At 33.7% G+C, this 25,143-nt stretch overlaps 1 protein-coding gene across 1 annotated transcript; it reads right to left on the bottom strand.

Moving 5' to 3' along the window:
• Positions 1 to 913: 913 nt before the first annotated feature.
• Positions 914 to 21,345, bottom strand: LOC140044989 (RPA-interacting protein B-like). The gene is made up of 7 exons (XM_072089715.1): positions 21,134 to 21,345; positions 19,462 to 19,626; positions 16,267 to 16,342; positions 6,951 to 7,065; positions 6,542 to 6,605; positions 1,966 to 2,112; positions 914 to 1,593 (listed from the first exon to the last, which is right to left on the bottom strand). Exons 1-7 carry the CDS (start codon positions 21,263 to 21,265, stop codon positions 1,564 to 1,566), a joined length of 729 nt encoding a protein of 242 aa, XP_071945816.1. The 5' UTR covers positions 21,266 to 21,345; the 3' UTR covers positions 914 to 1,563.
• Between the last annotated feature and the right edge of the window lie 3,798 nt (positions 21,346 to 25,143).

The following is a 25,143-nucleotide window of genomic DNA, read 5'->3' on the forward strand; positions in this document are numbered from 1 at the left end:
ATGAATCTGTCAAATTAACAAAAATTATTTGTTTGTTTTTCTAGTTAATGCACTATCGTGAATTGTCTTAAAAAAGGATCCAATTAAAAATTAACTTGTAGTGTGTACCATCTATATTTGTTTTAAAAAATTATTTTCATTTATGTCTTGGCCTAGACTCTCGTCTTGCAGAAAAAAAGTAAATATTGTAAAGTAAAAAAAGTAAAAGTAAATTTGTTATACTCATAAAATGGAACAAATACTTTCTTGTGTTATTAGGGAGGTTTCGCAACCTTAAGAATACGATAACGAAAACGGATACGTCATACATTTGTGAAACTTTTGAGCTGATCCCCATTTCATATTCGTAAAGCGTATTCGTGTTGACGAATATCACCAGTCATATTCGTAACTACAAAACGAGTATAGTTTTTGATCTATTTTTGCACATTTTGCATTTGAATTAGGAATGATTCATGATTATAATATAATTATAGATTTATTGAAAGTAATTTACTAAAATGCCAAGTCAATTTTGATAAATAGCAGTTTTTAAAGTCCTCACTCGCTTTGATGTTACGCTAGGCCTAGGCAACCAAGCAACACGTACCTGCGCTTCGTTCAAATTTACCGCAGTCATATTTTGGACGCGCCTCAATATTTTGTTGCCATGCGAAACAGATTTTTACTGGCTTACGAAAACGAATACGTGTGCGTGACGTATCCGTTTTCGTATTCGTAAGATTGCGAAACCTCTCTATTGCTATTATTTTTACAAGGTGAAATAGAATATTTCACCTCATAAAATTATTTGTACCATTGCACTCATAAACATTCATTATTTGTATTATTTGTGTACAATTGTTCAATCAAAACACTCTAATCTGGGACTAGTATGAAATTAATGATAAATTGTCTTTCTATATTGTATTGCAATTCTCAAATTTAATAGCATGATTAGCAATGAAATACACAAATGTTTCACAAAACAATAACTATACTAAATAAAGGGCTAATATTAATGTTCATTTTTAGCACCAAATCAAACTTTGAATAACAAATTTTTATATAAACATACCTACACAATAAAGTCATAACATTTAAAATAAATAATGATACTGTTTTTCAAACTACAATATAGGCATATACAACTTTTTCTTAATTAGATACACAATTATATATATCAATTAAAAGATCAATTGTTCCATGAGAAATGTAAGGCTTGCATAGAAACATTGCTTTTACAGATAATCTCTCTTATCACTGATGCAAAATAACTAATCATGGAATTTCTTTTCATATCCTACATATGATTATTTTCATTATTATAAATCACAAGTTTACACATACACAAAATATATTTGGTTTTAACATGCTAAAAACATACAAAAGATACAGCGAAATCACATCATATACAACTTTAGAACAAACATCAGCAACAATAATTGAATTGAAACTTAGATACTGACATTTCATTGAGCACACTTATAATCAATATACATACACAAAATACACAGAGGTATAACTTGTAAATAAACTTTTAAAATACTTTGAAGTATACACAAAGTAGTTGATTGTTGATATTTAGATAACAACATGAAGAAAATCACAGTCCTGAAAGATACAAAAATAATAATTAATTGTATTACAGTATGTTTGTTTTGCAGCTAAATTGTAAGCTATACTGGGATTGGGTGCAGGTGAATCTAGATAGCAACTACAGCCTGACAAGGAGATCCTTGAATATTCACCTATTTTTTGACTACAGGTTGCAGTGCTCATTTGTACATTGTATTTTGTGTATATACTTTTTTGTAAATCAAAGTAGCTGTAGTTAGTATGTTATTGCTTAAATTTTCAATATAAATACAAATATAGGATACAAAACACTTCCGTCCGTTTCATGCTAAAGGCTATTGTGACAAAATGGCAAAATACAAAACAAAATTCATGTTTTTTTTTCATATCCATATTATACATGCTTACCTCACATGACATCAATAAATTCTGACTGCCAATCATATCCAGTGAATTAACAGAAAATACAGGCTGACCAAGACACATACTGTTTGTATGCAGATCTACTCCATCACCTAACTGTTGCCTTACATTACTAAGCGTTAAACAGTCTTGCTGTAAAAATAAAAAAACGAATGATGTCAATTTATTAATATTATTTGGTTTTTAAAGATATAGTGTCCTCCAAAAACATGAAAAATCAAGATTAATTAAATCAGAGTTTGAATAGGTTATTTTGTAGTTTTAATAAAGTTCATCACTTCCATAGAAAAAAAAAAATGTTTTCACTTATAAAATGACAAAATTAATTGTTAAATTCAATCAAACCCCACTGGCTGGTAGCCAATTTTCCTATTTTTTCCTTTAAATTACATTTTTTTTCAAAAAAATTTTTTCAATCCAATTTTTGGTCAAAGTGGAGTGTCTTATATGACATTAAAATAGCATAATTCAACAAAAATGTTTTTAAGAATTATTAGTCATCCACACCTTGATGGATAACGCCTTGTGATTGTATGAGGTCATCAACTTTTTTTCTATATTATTAGTTATCCGCAATATGCGGTTAACTCCTTGTGATTGTATGAGGTCATCAACTTTTTTTCTATATTATTAGTTATCCGCAATATGCGGTGAACTCCTTGTTATTGTATTGGATCATCACTATTGTTTTCTGCATTATTCTTTCTCCCTTCCTTTTTTGTGAGTTACGTTTCTCTAAAACGTGTAAACATAACATTTCATAACTTTGACAACATGTGGACATTTACGTGAAGTTGTGCACCTCCTATTTTCGACGTCAGAGTTGGGCAACGCGCGATTTTATGAATTGAACGAGCACAAATGTGCGATACTCGGGGCACAGTGATTTTCTTTTCAAAGATACCAAACATGTCTATAATGCGAAGATTTTCGTAAACCGGAAGTGACGTCACATAACCCGAAATGACTTTATGACAAAAATTATGAATCTCCAAGTAATTTCCTTTTTAAATAATATGAAACACGGCTTAATTTTTTAAAACCGGAAGTGATGACGTGATAATTATACATCCGGTTATGTTTTTTTATTCAGCCACAATAACCTATATTTTCCAGGATTAAGTTCATTGCATGATACGGATTTTTTAGGGTGGATTTAGACGATAAGGATTTTGCCAGGGTGGGTTCATTCTACGTTTTTGCAAGGGTGGGTTCATTCTATGACTCTGATTTCATCAGGATGGGTTTATAGACGATACGGATTTTGCCAGGGTGGGTTTATAGACGATACGGATTTCATCAGGATGGGTTCACGAAGTACGAAAATTCTCTCTCTACAGCTTTGTTCACCTATTACCCTAGTATATGCATGCCATGTTTCAGAGCCGTCAGACGACGTGTAAAGAACTAGTAGGGCTTGAAAGTTGGTTTAATAGTGTCAAGATGGAAGAGGACAAGATGAGAGAGTCCTACCCTGAGTAAAAACCAAAATTCATTTTGTATTGACACTTGTCGAGATTTAAGGACATATTGGTGTTTGGTATTATAACCTTTCACCCTGACCTTTTGACCTTTCGCCACATTTTCAAAATGTGTAACCAAGCCAAAAATTATTGTTTGACCATCCTAAGCCAATTTCTGAAATTAAATTCTCTGGACCTATATGAAAGTTGATCTAGCTACCAGAGTATCTATAAATGATGTTGACAGAGCTTATAATTTATTTCATACTAAGCTCAATGAACATTCGTAAATAAAACAAACCTTGGATTACAGACGGTATAATTAAATCCATTAATAAACGCAATAAACTCTACAAATTGACCAATCTAACCTGTGTTATATCTAGAAACTATTTCAGAAACAAATTTAATACCTATGGGAATGATAAAGAAAACATGGCAAACTATTAAATTGATCCTCGGTAAAAATAATAATCGCCGACTTCCGTCTTTTATCAAAAACAATAACATTAAAATCACCGATCCGCAAAATATTACTAACGAATAATGTGTGTGTATTCTATTTTTTAATGTTTGTTTAAATTTATATATATATCATGTTTTTAATTGTACTAATATATACTTGCCAATCTTTAAGAAGAATTTCTTATTTTATATGATAATGGAAAAATTAAGCTATTCAGTATCAGTATTCAGAAAGTATGTGGGATCCTGAAACTATAGCTGAAAAGCTACCAAAACAAGAATGAGTTTGTGACAAAACCGATTTACTCACTAATTACTGTGCCATATATATTTTATCAAGCCTTCATGTCTTTAATATACAAATACTGAATATTTACAAAGTATAATAAAATAATTGTATTTGTTTTATAACACACCTGCTGTGAATTATTATTATTATCATTTTTTGTGTGGAAGTCTAGCAATATGAAAAAATTTAAGCGAAAATGATATATAGACTCGCATTTATAGCCATCAAGATAGAGCTGATATGCGATTTTTGTTTGCTGTTAAAACCATTAAAGGCACCTATGTTTTTTCAATTTAAAGTCACAAACTTCATTTTATGTAAAATTAAATACTCTATGGGCCTATTGCAATAATTTGTTCACCTTTAAATGGTAACAAATGTGAAAAATAAGTAGATTCTAACAATGTTAGCGCCCTGCTATAAATATTGCATATTGCATTGAACGCACAAAACAAATGGAATAATCATAACTTTTCAACAAAAATACTGGGTCTATTTTGTCATAAAAAGAAAGATAATTAATGCAGCAACTAGACAGTACCAGGCTATAGCTAGCGTACAGCAACTAGACAATACCAGGCTATATCTAGCGTACAGCAACTAGACAATACCAGGCTATAGCTAGCGTACAATGTTTGTAACAATACTAGCAGGTGGGTGGGTTATAATACTATCTAATAGAGGATATTTAAATCCTGTATAATTGTTTCCTTGATCTGGAAAAACCTCTGATTTTCTTGCCAACACAAGATGCCATGGGTACTCTATGATTTTTACCAACGCACCCTCAACACCATCGAATAAATTGCCGGTAGGCTGTGTAACGGTATCGTCTGATAAGAGAAACAAAAATGTATAAACAAATCAATGTATAATTGTGTCCATTTAAAAACTACTGTATACAATGTATGTGTTTACAATACATGCCTACTCACTGTTGTCATAGTCATTGTATGACAAAGTATATACAGTACTTTATTGATTTAACAATGTCAGTATCATTCATATTGTCTATTCTTTTAATTGTGTAGAGTACCTTTCTATTCCACCCTCTACCATTTGCTCCGGATCGCGACACATACTGCCATTAAGAGATTTGTAACATGGATTTAATATCACGGGCTCAAACCATAGGTGAATTGTAATGCAATTTTAAAAAAGACTATTATATAGCATTTCCTTAATATGTTTAATGCTTAAAATGTAAACATGTTACTACATAAATGAACTAGAAAGCCACTACGAGAGTGCATACCTCCGCCTACTGTAAAATTCTCCTACATAAGATTTCTCCGGTAAAATAAACACCTGTGAGTTGTACTAGTACTACTAGCCAGTTGGTTAAATTACTGGTAAATGGAATGCAGTTTATGTCGGTATTAATTATTATTAGTATTATTATTACCCTAATTTTTTTTAAATCTATATAGTCTAGTAATAGTAGGCCTAGTAATGCACTGCAAGGTCTTGCTAGCCTAGGTTGGGAACAATTTAATTGTAGTCTGGTAGGCCTAGTTAGGGCACTCACCTTACTAATAATAGGTCTCTAGTCTAGCCTAGTACTACTCTACAGTACTACTCTACTACTAGTTAAGTAGGCTAGGCCTAATGTAAATCAACTACCAAGTACCATTACAAACCTAACTTACCATTCTCTTCCATGCCTTGTATGCAGGTTTGCAGGTGATCCAAACCGTTCTAGGTCCCTTGCCCGGCGAGTCTTTAGAAAGCTCTCTGTCCCCAGAGGGTAATCCCGGTCTTTCCTCTGGACTTTGTGAATTATTCTCAAAAGGTCTTGCGCCTACTACTACTAAACTAGTAGATTTTACTCTAACTCGTCATCCACATCACACATCACATCACATCAATGGGCTTTCATCTCCACTAATATCCATGCCTAACTAACGCGATTTACACAGTAAAGATTAGATACCTCTGTCGCATGAACGAAAATTAAAATGTCGTCATTCAAAAATAAATACTGATTAAGCTAACTTACTTATCCAAGAATAAAAATTCAAAGGCATAAGTAATTAATTCCATAGTTTGTGTCAATGATTTACTTTAAAATTCCTATCTCTGTAACACAAAAGTTTCTTTTAGTGATGTCACAAAAAGGTTTTCACACGTTCCGATCCCAAGGGGCATTTTGAGGGGGTTGTCGTCGTCCAAAACATTTAGTATGACAAGCTTAAAACAGATTGATCTACACGTTGAGCCAATAAAATGATATTGCGAGCTCAGTATGTAATGTGGTCTTTACATACACATTTTTATTTATAATCATTTAAGACTAAAATAAACATGTGTGTGGGCCATGGTATTAAAGAAAAAAAAATGTAACCTCCGTCTGAATCCTAAGTCCACATGCACAAAATATTACACCTTTATTTTCCATAAGTCCATTTCTAAAAAAAAATTTAAAAAATGAATGTTGCATATTCAAATAATTTCATTGCTTGTCAGATTCAAAAGTTAATTTTTTGACTGCAAAACATTGGCCCAAGACGACTATGATTTTCACTCTTTGAAATAAACTATTGCAGGCAACGACTGTACAGTGTGCATAGTCTAAGAGGTCTTTTGTTATCCCGTTATCCAATGCGTTCTAATAGAGACATGCGCAGCACTTGTACTTTGCAATTTCTAGTATAGGCTAATGTATAATTTATATTGCTAACTGAACATATAATAAAATAGAATAAAATAATTAGATTATTGGTAATGTTTCATTATAATAGATTTACACTAACCTCTTACAGATAGGACAGGTGACTACTTCTTTAGTATGCATATTAGCAACTGATGCACACAGCACTTCTTCCTCATGCTTTAAATGTGCCTCATATTCTCCAAGTAAAGTTTGCTCTAAATCAAGTAAAATTATTTAAAATAAATATTATCAGGCAGCCTAAACAACATTACAATATTAGTTATAATGCAATTAGAAAAGCTCTGCAAACTTATATTTGTGTGTGTTTGAAGTATAGTACAAGGTACTGTAAATAGATTACATTATTCCATTGTCTCCAAAGACGGACACATACTGTACATATATCCGACAAAATAAATTTTAAGACTGTTTTTCTTTTCTTTAAATTTTAAAAGTTTGTTCAGATAAATGAACATGTATTACATGTCAAGCGTATGTTTGGCGCAATCTTTATTATATATTTTGTATTCTATTCATGGTTCCATGTTGCTGTCATATCCATCACATTTATGGAATATACAAAGATAGAAAAAAACGGGTTACGAATTATAAAATTATTAATTCTTTGATACTATACAGTATTTTTTTCTCGATTAATAAAAAAAATGATTGTTTTAACATATTAGTATGATGTTATAAATGTCTTCTTTAAGATTTGATTTGAGTATGTTTACAAAAAAAAAAAACCCAGATAATAACAAAAAGTCATATCTGTCACTGGCCGTCATCCCCGTCACAACAACAAAAATGGGAAATGTGACGGAGATGAGCGTGATGGAGATGATGTATTTAGCCTGGACAGCCCAGCAGACATACTGCTAGATACCGTGAATATATTGTACTTCCAGTTAAAAAAAGACCAGACATTATAATTATTTAATGAGTTTTATACTGTTCAGATATGACGTTCAATAAAGGTACGCAACTGTAATTTGTCTAAAACCTCATTTTCTTTTTTTTTATCTTTTAATTTTATTGAAAATAATGTGCGGCTAGTTTTATTTCCATATCTTCGCACGTTTACAACACACAATCAATTTTTCCCCACCTTTCCTTAAACTATAGACGGGACATTTAAAATGTGTGACAATTATATGACACAAAACTGCGGGAAATTTTCATGAACAAAAGTCCTGTTATAAAATATATGCAGCGATCATAAAATTGAAGATGTACGATTGGCACATGAGGTTTTAGGGGGTTGCCCAAAACATTTTTATAAAAATTAACAATATCAATGTTATTATCTTTGGTTTATGTAAATAATTATTAAGTTAAGACTTTGTGTAACTTGGTAACTACTGGGTGTATTGGAATATTTTTTGTGCCAAACTACTCAGAAGACCCATATTTCTATCCACTCTAATGGGCAACTTTTGCAAAAGTGGACGGAAACCCCTTTTCTGACCACTGGTCAAGAAATTGGCCATATGAATATCTGATTCTCAGCAACCACTGTCAGAAAGTGATAATTGTGGTCTCAAATTACTCGCAAAGTATATGTTTCTATTTCTTCTAATGTAATAAAAATCATAAACTGTCAATAAACCCCTAATTTTGACCTTTGACATATAGCTGGCACAAACATTTTGGCTTGGAGAACACTTTTCATATCTCAGAAATTGTTGGGCGGATATGGTTGTAGTTGGTGTCAAAATACTCAGATACACATTTCTATTCACTTTAATGGACAACTTTCGCCAAAAACGTAAGACTTTATTTTTTATCATTGGTCAAGAAAATAGTTCATATCAATATCATTCTCAGCAACTATTTTTGCGCGTAGCACACTTTTTTAACAACTAGCGAATGTTGTCTTGCTTAATATCAAGATTTAAAATGCTGAAAAAAATATCTTGATACCATGTTTACTTCCAGAGATATCTCAGTCTAAAGTTTTGGTTGTTACAATCAGTTTTTTGAGAAATGCTTTTAAAGGAAAGTAACAGGAAATGACAAATACAAACAAATAAATAGGGCAATAAGGGTATTCTAATTGTTTTATTTCAATGAAACTTCGCACCTTTGTTAATTAACTATTGTTCTATTATGAACAATTTTCATTAAAATCAACAAGTGTTCAATTTAAGCATAAACATGATAGGTTTTATAAAAATCATAATTTACACCATCTTTTTATCCAACATGCCACACAGATGTTAAATTGTATTTATTTATTTGTCTCAAAATATAAAAACACCAAGGTAATGTAAATAAATATTGTTTCAGCTATCATTTTCTGTAAAAATAAATTTGTTTTTTATTGTTTTTGGCTATTTCTACAAATCTACACATGCGACTTATGTCCAATTTCGCTTGCTTGTGCCACATATGTTACCAAACAACCACCGCACATAACTCCCTCCATCCCCAACACCTCTTTGAATTATAATCCATCCCGATAGGCTCCTATGTACAGGATTTTAAAGCAATGATCACAAATATAAACATATACATTGTGAACAATTGGACACCAACATTGGCTCCCTACGACAACTATTTATCAATTTATATTATTACAATATTAAGAAACTTATAAATTTATGTCAATAACCACACTTCCAGTCATTTTCAAGCAAGCTCAGAACTGTTAAACTGAATATAAATATACATCTTGGGAACAATTTGCTCCTACTGTAGTTTTAATTCTGTCAGACATTAGATATGGCGAACAGAGGTCAAAATTGTTGAAAATGGGTTTTCCAGTAAATTTTTAAACAAATATTCTATTACTATTAGAGCTAATATAACCACATACATTGTGAACAATTTGACACCAAAATTAACTCAATACAATATTCATGTTTGTATGAAAATAGTGGCCATTTTGTTTACGTGATAAACAGCACAGTAAAATACATGATAAACATGATATTTCTCAGTTTTAATCTCAATAACTTCAATCTACACCAATGTCCACAATCAACTATCAAATGATTCAAAAGTGCATTTCACCAATAAATGCATTAAAAGTAGACGCATTCCACTCTCCATTACTGATGCTCTTTTGGCGCTCCATAGAAACGAAAATATTGAACATTGAGTATGCGAAATTTGTGAATAGTGTGCGAGAAACACATCTGTAAACCAATGTTTATTTATAAATAATACCAAGTATTTATTTGTTCCTTTTTGTGTTAATCTCTTTCATAAAAGTATGAGGCCTAATTCTAAGGTGTGGTATTCAGGTTAAAGTTAGTTGAATTTGGAGTCAAAATACAAGGCAGGTGTGAAAAGGAAACACCCCTGAAACCAATGCAATAAATATATAACAAACAAACCGTCAAGTTTGTTTGTTGTGAAACAAAGGTTTATATTTACTCTTATACCACGCCTTTGAAACAGGTGAAAATATTGTGAGTTTATTTCTGTTTGTAATAAATATTTAATTAAATTTATAGTAAAAAGCATTAATAAATGAAACCTACTATGTTTAAAATTATGTATAGATCAGCTATTATTGTTTTTAAGCTGTCGTAGAATTTGTAATCTAAGGTCTTGGGTCTTACTGTACATTTTGTGATCTTAGGTCTTAGGGGGTTTTAGGTTTTGTGGTCTTAGGTTTAGTGGTCTTAGGGGGTCTTAGGTTTAGTGGTCTTAGGTTTAGTGGTCTTAGGTCTTAGGGGGTCTTAGGTTTAGTGGTCTTAGGTCTTAGGTTTAGTGATCTTAGATCTTAGGGGGTCTTAGGTTTAGTGGTCTTAGGTCTTAGGGAGTCTTAGGTTTAGTGGTCTTAGGCCTTGGGGTGTCTTAGGTTTAGTGGTCTTAGGTTTTGTGACACCCTTAATGATACAATCTTTTAAGTTGAACTCTAGCTGCTGTAGTATCCACCTATTACTGTACCTAGAAGGCCAAAGAGAAAAACCAGGCATAGTATAATAAGAGCTGGGCGTGAAAAACATACTAAAAATAATCATATCAATAATCAATCTCTAATCAATAATCATTTCTGGATTTATCAAACTCTCTCTTATCTAAAAACAATATCAAATTTTGCAGTATTAATATAAGATCATTTAGGAAAAAAAACAACAGAATTTGTAGATTTCGTTTCGGAAATGTGGTTTAAACCAGAAGAAACATCAGTTATAGGAGATATTACGACCAACAGATACTCTCTATGTAGGTACTAAAAGAGGTGGTGGAGTTGCACTTCTTTAAAGTGAAAGCATAGTGGTTAAATGTTATGAAACAGGATTATTATTACCAAAATCAGTTAAACTGCTAAATATCATCCTCAAAGCGAAAACGGGTTGCAGTCTAAATGTTTTCACTGAAGAATTCTCAACTTTGGTTGATCACTATTTATTGAAGCTCCCATACGTTGGAGACTTTATCATCCATGTGGATATGCCAAATGATGCAGATCACTTTCAGAATCTACTTGTGGCAAGCATCTTCAACAGCATGTGTCTACACCTACACACCAACATGGTCATACATTAGACTTGGTGATAACTCGTTCATCTGATCCTCCTGTTTTCTCAAACCTTAATGTCATTGATGGTATATCAGATCACTATGCAATCACATGTAAGAAGCCACCAGTAATCACCAAATCCATCGCAACTCTGGAATGCTATAAATTTTAAACATTGTGTAAGGATATCACACAGTCTGATCTTGGAACCTCGCTCTCAAAGCTTGATTTATCAAGTAAAGTATGACTATATATCACCACTTTGAGTGAACTTCTTGACAAACAAAAAAAAGAACAGTAAAGGTCCGACCAAAGACGAGTTGGTATAACAGTGATATTTATGCTGAGAAAAGAACAAAGCGTAAACTTGAAAAGAAATGGAGAATCTGTCATCTTGAAATAGATCGTCAAGCTTACATTGCACAAAAGAGGAACGTAAATTCCATGTTAAGAAAGGCAATAAGCCAACTACTAGATTGGCTTGTGTGAAGAACATGCAGCAGATCAGAAAAGACTGTGTAGGCGCAGTCATTCCAATAATAACAGAAATCATTACCATTCTCTTAATACCGGCATAGTCAAGTTGTTGTTGTTTTAAGAAAAAAAACATAGAAATTCTGTTTGCTCTGTTGGCAGGACACAATATCCAACGGACACAACATGCACTAAAAAAATAAACATTACAAAAAGTGTCTACATTATGTCTACGGCTCTAATAGCTCCTGGAAAGAAACTGTTTGTAAATCGTGCCTTATTGGCCTTAATAGAACAAAATCGCTGACCGCTGCGCATCGACTGGAACATACTAAAGGCCGGATGAAATTGATCATCTTTGATAGCCACTGCCTTTTTCAGAAGACGATCCGAAAATATGTTCTCCAAAGGCAATTGTGCAGATCCAATTATATGCGATGCAGTCTTGACTATTCTATTTAGGTCATGTGTTTCATTTTCGGTAGCGTTATAGAACCATACCGATATGACAGTTACTGTAGTAGGTAACAGTCATAGGTAAATAAAGAAAAAGAAAGGGCGACACTACACAGCCCTGTGGTACACCTGTATATAATAGTGCTAGATGAACTGAAAATTGCTCATGCTCGTCCTTCAATAAAAAATCAAAACAAAAATTACCGCCCGGTGTCGAACCTTTCTTTTCTTGGAAAGACCTCACTCATTACTCCATATCTTCTATTAGAGCATTATATAAATGAGAATAACCAGTCAGCATATCGTGCATGTCATAGCATAAAGAGTTCCCTTTTAAAGGTACAGAATGATTTGTTACAAGGAAAATAATGCTATTAGTGTTGTTGGATTTGTCAGTCGATACAGACGGACATAACCCGTCTGAAAAATTGCATTGGCATAAATGGTGTTGCTCTTACTGGTTCCAGTCATATCTTACAGAAAGACGTCAACTTGTCTGTATCAATAATGCATTCTCAGATGAAGTTTGTCTGGAATATGGTGTACCACAGGGGTCAGTTACACAAACACAGTATACATAGGAATATGGTGTACCACAGGGGTCAGTTACACAAACACAGTATACATTTCCATTTCTATGCAGATGATAAACAGATTTATGTGTCAGTAAATCCAGTTCAGAGGGATGTTGCTGCAGCAATCAGTAAGTTGGAAGCCTGTATAAAAGATGTTCATAATTAGATGACAACAAATTAACTAAAGTTGAATGATGGAAAGACCAAGTTTATCATCGTCGAGTCCAAATGTAACATATCCAAAATCAACATCACACATATCAGAATCGGAAACTCTAATATTGCTCCCTCATTGGTGGTCCAGAATTTGGGAATCATGCTGAATAGTAATCTGACTATGGAAGCACAAATAACAACTGTATCTAAAGCAGCATGTATATTGATCAGGAACCTTGGTCGTATTCGCAGTAATCTTAATCTTAACAGCTGAATTGATTGTACACTCATTTTTCACTTCTAAAATTGACATTGGTAATGCCTTGTTGTATGGCATACCAAAATCTCCAATACAACGTATGCAGCGCTTGCAAAATATGGAAGCTAGAATTGTGACTTACATATGATCATATAACTCCTGTTCTGATAGATTTTCATTGGTTGGCTGTTCAACAACGTATTAAGTATAAACTGGCGTTGTTCATTTTTAAGATCCTAAATGACAGCACTTCAGCTTACTTATCTGACCTTGTGGATCGTTATGAATCATCCCGCAGAGGCCTACGATTATTGTCACAAAACCTTTTTCAAGAGCATAGAGTCAAAAATCAGTGAGGCCACAGATCTTTTTACGTTGTAGCCTCAAGTGTATGGAACAGTTTACCAGCAACAGTTAAATGCTTCACTAGTTTCAAGACCAACCTGAAGACGTCGCTATTTGCTGATGTACTCATACGTTGCTAATGCACAAATCGCCATGAGCTCCACATGGGTGGGGCACACCGGCGCTATACAAGTTTTCATTTATTATTATTATTATTGCAGTTTCGCACCTAAGAGAGATTTCACGGTCACCGCAGCGCTGCAGGTGAATGAGAGATTGTGGGCGGAAAGTGCAGTTAGCACCGGGCCGCCATTGACGATTGAGCACAGAAGAGGAATGTAAATTCCATGGTAAGAAAGGCAAAGGCCAACTACTACATTGGCTTGTGTGAAGAACATGCAGCAGATCAGAAAGGACTTTTTAAAATTGTTAACCAACTCCTTCATCATCGCCAGGTATCACCTCTCCCAGATAGTCTTTCTGACTTAGATCTTGCGAACAGGTTCTGTCAGTTTTTCACAGACAAGATCAAGATCATCAGAGATGACTTCAAGATTGATGACATGTCATTTAATGAGCCTGTGACAGCTGTTCATCAGCATCTCACAACATTTACACCAGCATCTCAAGATGAGATCCGCAACATTCTGATGAAATCACCAACAAAATCATGCAGGTTAGATCCAGTTCCTACTTCTATACTGAAGAAGTGTATAGACGCAGTCGTTCCAATAATAACGGAAATCATTAACCATTCTCTTAATACCGGCATAGTGCCAGATGAACTGAAAATTGCTCACGTTCGTCCTTTAATAAAAAAGCAAAACTTGGATCATAACACGCTGAAAAATTACCGCCCGGTGTCGAATCTTTCTTTTCTTGGAAAGACTCTGGAGCGTGTAGTGACATCACGCATTACTCCATATCTTCAAAAGCATAATTTAAATGAGAATTACCAGTCGGCATATCGTGCATGTCATAGCACGGAGAGTTCCCTTTTAAAGGTACAGAATGATTTGTTACAAGGAATGAATGATGGGAAAATAACGCTATTGGTGTTGTTGGATTTGTCAGCAGCGTTTGATACAGTTGATCACCAAAGACTGATAACCCGTCTGAGAAATCGCATTGGCATAAATGGTGTTGCTCTTAACTGGTTCCAGTCATATCTTACAGGAAGACGTCAGCTAGTCTGTATCAATGATGCATTCTCAGATGAAGCTTGCCTGGAATATGGTGTACCACAGGGGTCAGTAATTGGGCCTGGCCAGTTTTCCATTTATACGCTTCCCCTTGGTGACATTATTCGCAAACACAGTCTACATTTCCATTTCTATGCAGATGATACACAGATTTATGTGTCAGTAAATCCAGTGCAAAGGGATGTTGCTGCAGCAATCAGTAAGATGGAAGCCTGTATAGAAGATGTTCGCAATTGGATGACAACAAATTACCTAAAGTTGAATGATGGAAAGACAGAGTTTATTATCGTCGGGTCTAAATGTAACATCTCCAAAATCAACATCACACATATCAGAATCGGAAACTCTAACATCGCTCCCTCATCGGTGGTCCGGAATCTGGGAATCATGCTGGATAGTAATCTCACTATGGAAGCACAAATAACAACTGTATCCAAAGCAGCATGCATATCGATTAGGAACCTTGGTCGTATTCGCGGTAATCTTAACAAGAAAACAGCTGAATTGATTGTACACTCATTTGTCACTTCTAAAATTGACATTGGTAATGCCTTGTTGTTTGGCATACCAAAATCTCAAATACAACGTTTGCAGCGCTTGCAAAATATGGCAGCTAGAATTGTAACTTATACAAAATCAAACGCTCACATAACTCCTGTCCTGATGGATTTGCATTGGTTGCCTGTTCAACAACGTATTAAGTACAAACTTGCGTTGTTTGTATTCAAGATCCTAAATGACAGTGCTCCTGCTTATTTATCTGACCTTGTGGATCGTTACGAATCATCCCGCAGAGGCCTACGATCATTGTCACAAAACCTTCTTCAAGAGCGTAGAGCGAAAAATCAGTGGGGTCAGAGATCTTTTTACGTTGCGGCCGCAAGTGTATGGAACAGCTTACCAGCAACAGTTAAATGCTCAACTAGTCTAAACAGTTTCAAGACCAACCTAAAGACGTCGCTATTCGCTGATGTTCTCGCACGTTGTTAATGCACAAAGCGCCATGAGCGCCACATGGGTGGAGGATACCGGCGCTATATAAGTTTTCATTTATTATTATTATTACATGGACGATTTAATTGTTGATCGTACGTGGGATCCAGTGAACTGTGCATCCTGTGTAGCATGTCATGGTACGTGGGACCCACTGAACTGTGCATCCTGTGTAGCATGTCATGGTACGTGGGACCCAGTGAACTTTGCATCCTGTGTAGCATGTCATGGTTGCTGTGCTTTTATTTTATTCATATGTTCTTTTTTGATACCAAAAATATACTGTTTAGCATTTTTATGGTGGACAATTATAAATCCTAATCATTTTCGTGGACCGATCGGCTTCCCTTTATTTTTAGAATGGGTCCGATCGTCCACACAGTTGGGTATTTCCCCTCGCCTAATGTTTTTTAATGAATTTAAATAATAAATTAAAATTTGTAAATAGTAATAGTAGTTAGTAATAATAAATTGTTTACCTTCTTTCATAAGCTCCAGTTGAATTTCTTCCATAATGCTTAGAACTGTGTCAATATCATCTATCTCTTCTACAAGCTGCAAAAAAAAAGTCATACAGTAAGTCCCACGCAACTGGTGCGAGACCCAATCTTATGATCCCGCGCCATGCACCTAAAATGTTATTGTTTTAAACAAATCTCAATTTTTTTTTTATTACTGCCACAATAACATAAAAATCAACAACTTTATTGGGAGTAGGCATACTGTATGTTATGGATTATGCATGTTTCAGGCCTGGACATATTAACCAACGTTTCTTCCAAATTTAGGCAAAAAAAGATTTTTTGAAAACTTTGTAAAACTGTGTACAGGAAAGCCTAAATAAGTTTTTAATAAGCAGAAAACTTTACGACTACCGTATATTTCGGTGTATAAGTCGCACTTTTGACATGCAAATTTGACCTCTAAATTAAGGATGCGTCTTATACACCGAACATAAATGCCTCACCACACAGATTGTACATATCGATACCTTGAAGGTAAGGCCTAGGCACCTAGTACTAAGAGTAGGCCTAGGACAGTGTACTAAACGTAACGGCAACCAGCTTCTGTCTAGTTTTCAAGGCATTTTAGCGTGATGTTATACTAAATATGATGAAAAGATTTGTTCATTATGGAGCTGTTTTAGGTGCTCAGATAAAATTTCATTTGTAAACGTTTACGATTGCAAGTATTATAGTTATACGCACGATCGCCGTACCTCCAGCGCAAGCCCTTCTTGGCGGCCATATGAATACGATGAAAACGTTCGCCCTATCAAATGATCGCGCGAGGCTAGCCCACACACATGGTCATGCACTCGATGTTGCGGGTGCGAAAACTCATGAATAACAAGTTAGAAAGAACTGACTTCCCTTCTTGTTGAGGCTGAGCGCGGCCGAGCCTAGGTAAGAAAAAACCTAAATAAAGGACGCCGTTGTAGATATAACAAAATATCTTATTACAATAATATTGATTACAATTTTAAAAAACATTGTTTTGATGAAATATAAAGTGCGTCTTCTACATCGACGATATAAAAAATACCGATATTTTACTCTCAGTTAGGGGGTGCGTCTTATACACAGGTGCGACTTATACACCGAAATATACGGTAGGCTTCCAGAGATAAACAAAGTGACAATGGTTGGGCACTGAAAAACACTATTAAAAAGTTAAACACACGGTCTAAAAAAATGTGGATTTGCAACAAAACAATTGAATTAATAGTCCAGTCAAAAATCACCCTCACCGGGGCATAAGCTCATACATTTATGAAACTTACACAGTAGGTTCAGAATATATTGTAAAGATTGCATCGTTCAAAATTTGGGATTTAAGGAGAAAATTAGACTTATATAGCAAATTTTAACCGCCTAATGTCATAAATTGCGCACAAATGCGATGAAGCACGACTGAAATAAGGAGAAGCAAGATATACGCTAATTAACGGTTTATACAATCATTTAAGTATACAATATACAATACATTATATAATAAAATACATATATGAACCCAAATAAAACCTAAAATATTTAGTGTTTAAAAATGTTCAAATGAAAAAGCCTCTTTTTTTAGTGGCAGAATATGTTTTTCTAATTACATTTTTTTTATATATTTATACACATTACAACCTCTAGTATACTGTACACCATCATGATGGATTATATAGTGCATATTGTACTGACAAGTAATGATCTCCTAGTTATCTGGCTTTATTCTGGATATTGTAAATATTTTAGGTTTTATTTGGGTTTCTTTATATGTTACATTTTATTATATTACATAGCCTATGTAAATACGTAAACGTGATTGGTTGAAACTGCATCACATGACAACCGCTGCAAGGATCGTAAATCGTATATATCCTCAAGTACGATGATATTGACTGTGTAATTTTAGCGTAATTATCGTGTCCCTGTCATTAAACAGATAAAATCCAGCAAATTCTCGAGTACGATGATATTGACTGTGTGGCAACACTCGCGTTTGGCGATAAATAAACAAAAGTCATCTACTGGGTCTTGAACTCGCGATGAAATTGTCACTCCATCATAAGACAACGCTTCATGCGTTGCGCCACGGAACTTGCTTGAAGAAATTAATCAACTAAACTATTTAAACTATGTATACATAGCGCCCTCATTTGTTATTAGTCCTCCCTAGATGTGATGAAAGACTGTTTGTGATTGGTTAATACTCACAGTAGTAACCGGTACACGCACGACGCTGCGAACATCCGGTTATTCGGCTCGCGAAGAAGACAAATTATTATTTATTTGGCCTACCTGATAATAATATTATTATTAATGTAAGCTTATTGATGGAAATTCTTCTGTTATTATTTAAACGACCTACAGTAGGCTAGTGAATATTTTATTGCCAAAGAATCATTAATTAGTAATTATCTGTACAGTATATTATTCTTAGCAAGGTAAGGTGTCTAGGCAGCTTGTTTACTGTACATACAATACAAAAAGGAGGCCTAGCCTAGCTACCCGCCGACCCAGCAGATATTCTACTTGTTGTTGGCTATGTAATATAACAGATATCGCCTTTTACTGTATATTGGTAAAATATAAGATTTGACATCCCCTCAGGATGATATTATGTTCTAGGGGAATTATATATTTCCCTCAAACATAACATTATTTTCTTGGGGATGTCAAATCTTATATTTCACCTCTAAGCAGGCAATATCTGTATAATAATTAATATAATGTATTGTAAAAAACTATACTTAAATTATTGTATAAACAGGTAATTAACTTAGGTTTTATAGCTTTGTTGATCTATTTTTCAACATCTCAGGATTTCAGTCACATTCTCCCAGTAAACAATTTACGACATGGTGGTTAAAAATTGGGTATAGATGTCCAATTTTCTAGTTAAATCCTAAATTGGAATGACACAATATCAAGAAATGATCTTTACAATATATTCTGAACATACTGTGTAAGTTTCATTAAATTACGAGCTTATGCTCCAGTAAGGGTGATTTTTGAATAAGTATAACTGTTAATTTCTGTTTATAGAAGGAAAAAAAAAAATCCATTTACAGTATTATTTGTACTAAACTAAAAAAATTATTGAGACTAGACCTAATTCCAGACTAGGGCCTCTAAACAAAAATATATTGCTTTCATCAAGCATTTAAACCAGAAATGAACCATTACATCAGGAACATCAGTACATCTTCGTTCTGCTCTTAATACCCTCCACTCCTTTTCCATTACATCAGTGACAACTGAAGGCAGCTTTCCATCCTGAATTATTGATCCTGAACATCGTATACGTTCCAGTAAATTATCACGACTTTTTCGAAGTCTCTGCAAACACCGCTGAAAGGTAATGAAAATAATTTTAAAATCTAGGCCTAGGACTATATGTAAATTTTAATTCCATTCACAATTGATTTCTCAGTTTTTAAGTCAACAGTCATGTCCCGACAAATGTGGTCAACTAATTACTGATGAGTTGCTACTAATAATGATTTTAAAAAACAGGTTTTTAACTTTATATTAATATTATTTGTGACATTTTGTAAAAATTATACATATATATTACTTTAAAAACATTAAACCAGGTCATTCCTTGTCTTAAATGTACGTTTATAAATTATGATAAAAAGTGAGAAACAATTCACTACCTAAGTAGCTTCCGGCAAATGACCTCTTGTGGGCGGTCTTTAGGCCTAGCCTAGCTAGGCTTAGTTTTGTAGGCCTAGCTGGTAAACATCGGTAACGTACGAACATCGTACGCTAGCTATATACCTACCCCGACATTGTATAGTTACTGCATTAATTGTCTTTCTATTTTTGCCAAAAATTTGGGAAAACTCAGTATATTCACTGAAAAGTTAGGAGTAATTATCTTTCTGTTTTTGCCAGACTGCGTTGATACAAATTGGGAGAAACCTAGTATTTTCGCATTTGTTTTGGCCTCATGATCGATCGAAAAGTAGGTGAATTACAGAAGAAAAACAAAAATATCGATATTTTGGGATTTATAGCGGGCTGCTAAAATTACATAGAATTTACTTATTTTTCGCATTTTTAACCGTCTAAAGACAAAAAAGTTATCTCAATAGGACCACATATTATGTGGTCACAGTGCGTCATAGTCATCTAAAGGTAAGTAACATTTTTGACGCATGGGTATGTCATGGTATTCATAAGGTACGACGCACCTCTCCCAGGGTCGTATAGTGGGTCATACAATTGACAAGTGCATAATACTTGGGATAAAGATGAAATAAAGCAAACATTTTGAAAACATAGTCGAAAATGATGTTTTTTTTAGTAACGCTAACGATGTAAACAAGTTACGCCCTCTGTTGGCCGCTTGGCGAATGGACGAAATAAACAAAGTTTTCGAAGTAATAAATTGAATATAAAATTACGTTTTTTAGTAATTTACTTTATATTAGGCCTAGCTAGGCCTATATAAAAATTATCAATATAAGTAAAATACGGATTGTTAAACACCTTCAAAACGTGATAAATATCAACAAAAATGATTATGAATTTGGTCTAAAAAGTGAAACATTTCTCATCGTCCCAGCCAGATTCATTTTGTCATTGGTCTTATCATCCATAGGCCTACTACTAGGGCTAGCCTAGGCCTAGGCCTAGTTCCTAATATGAGGCAGTTAAACCTAGAAATTGACATAGCTTAGCCTCCTATCTAAACCTAGGCCCGGCGCACTTACTAGGGCCTAGGCTATGCCTAGCTAGACTCTAGTAGGCTAGCTAGGGTCCCGTTTAGGGTTCCGTTTAGAGTAGTAGGCCTCACTTCCTGAATTTTGACTGAGTGGGGCTGAATGGAAAGATAACGAATTGAAAGTACCTTGCGGTATGTTTCTTTCCAAGAAGGAGGAGTAGTGGCTTTATAGAGTGCCCTATGGTCACGTTCCCATTTAGCAGATGTTGGGCTAGAAAATTTGGAAGAACCACCGTCAATTTCCATCGGAGCTGCCATTTTTGTTTTGTCTTGTCGGTGGCGTGGTTGGCGTGAGTGTGGTGGCTGCTGGCCGTGGCTGTTTTTGCTGCTGCTCCTGCCGCGGAAGCTACTGTGTGTAAAGTATGGCGTGCAAAAAAATATACATTCAGCAGAATCTACGAAAGCCCATTAGGGCCAAACCAAATTTATATTAATTTCAGAAATTCGAAATAACGAATTGAATTTGAAATTCCGAATTTTATAATTCGAATTTTCAAATTAATACGAAGGCCTATTTAGGCGCGGCTAGTGCTGTTCTAACGGAAATAGTAATTCGAAATTTTGAATTAGGCCTTAATTTAATTATTTGAAATTTCGAATTAGGCAGAATAATTCGAAATTTCAGCTTTTGTTTCAAATTAAAAGTCAACATTTCAAATAATTATTAATCAAAATTAAATTGTTTATTTATAACTGAATAATTAATTATTTTTGTTTTGAAGTGGTTAAGCCATAGTTAAGGGACGCACGAAAATAACGATCGATGATAAATAGATAAACATACTTTTTTGTTTGTTAAATTTTTTGTTTTCATGCATGCCTTTGGTGAAAATGATATTTTCACACGTTAAATGATGCCATGATTAGTAAGAAGAATATCGATTTTATTGCTCTAATTGACCGTGACGTCATTTGATTGGAATTTTCTACCGAAATTCAATTAAATTGCAGTTTCTGAGTCATTAATGTTTATCCTTTATCCTATACATTAATGACATGCCTGAGTTTTAAAGTACTTTGACAAATTAATTATTCAAATAAAAACAAATTGTATCAAGAATAAAAATCGGAACTGTATTTATGCCAGCCTCACATAGGCCTACTTATAAATAAATTGTATAAATTAAATGTCAACACTAAAATGTTGTTATGGCTTATCAATTACCTTAGGGAACGAGTACCACAGTATGTTATCGGAGATGCACAATAAAAGTATGCAAAGTTAGCACAGGCGCCCCACAAGGCTATGTATTATCCCCCATTATTATTTACACTCTATAATATAGTGACTATGTATGTGAAAGACCCTAAATGCTCCATCATCAAGTATGCAGATGATACTACTGTAATAACAGATTTCATGTCAGACAAGCCTAACGGTTACTTCGATGAAGTAGGCCTAAATAGATTTGTAAAATGGTGTGGCGATAGATACTTCGAGCTCAATATTAAAAAAACTAAAGAATTAATTATTGATTGATCATTTCAGAATTTAAAAACGTCAAATTGAACCACTTATAATCGACGGAGCTGTTGTGGACAAATATAACTATTTAGGAACCATGATTGATGAAAAAATTACCTGGACAGACCAGGCTGCAGCAACTGTTCGCAAAGCTAATCAACGTTTGTATTTCCTTTCTTTGGAAACTCAAAAACTTTAGGGTAAATGAAGAAATACTTTACTATTCTAAAAGCCGAATATACAAAGTGTTCTAATGTTTAACTTGTTACTGTGGTAACACGTATGAATACAATAAAAAGCAATTTGAACGCATACCGTAGTTAAAAGAGCTAAGGAATGCATAAATGGAGATAATAATGTTATGAAAATGTATGATAATCGAATGGAACAGAAAAGAAATGCATATGTCTCACAATGCATATTTAAATATAATGACAACACACAAATAGGCCTACAGTCGGAGAGCCGTGTGCGATAATTTGCCAATAACGGTCGAAAAGTTGAACGCGGCTGCTCTCCGACTGAATAGTTGTATTTCGAACACCTGGGAATGCCTTATTGCATTTATCCTCTGTACATATTATGTTATTGTTCTGTGTATTTTACTTCATGTTTTAACTTTTTACTGATTTTATTCTATTTTATATTATGTTGCCATGAGAAAAACCAATTTCAAATCTTTCGTTGACGAACTATTTGACAAATAAAGTTATCCTGTATCTTGTATGGCCAATGATTTTGTTATACACTATCCATTCACTATGAAATATATTATGTAGACTAAAAATGAAAGCAATACTGGATATGGAACTTTACTTTTGACTTCACAGACTGTGCGAGTGCGAAGATAAAAGACACTAACGAAAAATGGCGATGTGTGAATTACGGTAATGCACGCAAACACCAACGAAGTATAAAATGCCAAACTATTTATTTTGGGTGTTTTTCGTGTATTTGATACATAATTATATAAAATAAAAAAGGTTATAGCATAAATTGATTAAAAAATACATTGCTGCGGAAACATGAATTGTTGAGTTGTTTTCATGTTCAACAATTTATAAAAACCATTTGGAATCGTTTTCTTTGTATGTGTTCATTTTTATTCATTTACATTTTCTTTTTATTTCAATGGTTTTGATATTTTGCAATTTTTTTGTGTGGGAGATTTGTTAGCTATTCTGTAATTAAATTGTGGTCTATTATAGCAGCAGTAACCCGTGCTCCGCACTATCTTGTTTGCCTTAATAATGATGATTAAATAGGGTAAAAGCGCAATACTGGATACTGAAATATGAAAGTGACAACGTGCATGACAGGTTCACGTTGAAGTATGTCAATCAGTCGGCAGATTAAAACATTTTAATTATAAAATATGAATATGAATTAAGTTATAGAATAATAAAACTACAGCTGCTTACGGACACAAAAAGTGCACAACTCGAAATTAAATGATGCGCTCAGGCACAACCTTTTAAATTGTGGGTGTATTTTTTGTTGATATTATGTGGAAACACGACACCAATTTGGATTCGTGTTATTTAAATTGTTATTTGTTATTTTATTACATTTCATGGTTTTTGATATTTTGCAATTTTGTTGTTTGTGAGGTTTCGTATCTTTTTTTCTAGTTTTGTAATTACATCGTAGTCTAGTTTGATTTTAATTACATATGATTCGAACTCGAACTTATTGATATCAGTGGCCACTCGCTGAGACCAATTGTGATTTACGAAGAAATTAAAACAACGACGCGATCATTGGATACGGTCTTCAGAGTGGTTCCCAGTAGGCTTATCATCAGGTTGCGTAGTTTATACAGTGACGTAACATGGTCAAATTACTGCTATTTGTTGCCCTTTTTTTAGAGTTTATCCTTAAAATTTAAGTGACATAGACTATTATATGCGCCCCATCAATAAACATCAGTGTGCTAAATGTGGCACGTAACCGCTCAGTGGTTTTGGAGGAGATACGTAAAATTACGCGAACACTTTAGTAGCATTGTCTCATGATTCTTGAAACTTCCCAAGAACGAGGTCTCTTAAATCAGAGGAAAGACACATTACAGAACTTGAAAGAGTGAGGATTGAAAACAATCCGAGATCAAAAGATGGCATGATATTGAAAAGAAGATTAAAATGATTTTGGAGAGAAAAAAAGAAAGAAAAACAATAATACGTTTTACATTAACATAAAGAAAATAGTTTGGAAGTCAATCCATCAATATTAAATTGTTCATTTTCGTTTAAATCATGTTGATAATAAATAGGCTTATAAATAAAAATATAATTTCATCTAAAAACAACTACTACTGAAAATGCCATGATTTAAATTCATTATCGCTTTACCAATGTTGCGTCTAAAAGGTTTTTAATTAATTTATCGTTAGGCCTATTTATTGTTAACATTATCGTTATCAATTTTGCGTCAAAAAAAATGAGAGAGCCTTGTGATAAAATGTGATACTGTTATAATATTTAGATTATTTTAAATTATGAGACCAGTGGAAATAGCTTTTGTTTTTGTTGATCCAGGACTTTTGGTTTAGATTTTTCAAATTGCCATAATGATCAGTTACATAAGCCTACGACGTGTTACTTTAGCCTACTTTTATTTAAAAGTAATCTTACTATGACTATTGTCATTATGCATTAAACAACTTTATGTT

The sequence above is a fragment of the Antedon mediterranea genome, chromosome 3, assembly GCF_964355755.1.
Source record: "Antedon mediterranea chromosome 3, ecAntMedi1.1, whole genome shotgun sequence".
Classification (NCBI taxonomy): domain Eukaryota; kingdom Metazoa; phylum Echinodermata; class Crinoidea; order Comatulida; family Antedonidae; genus Antedon; species Antedon mediterranea.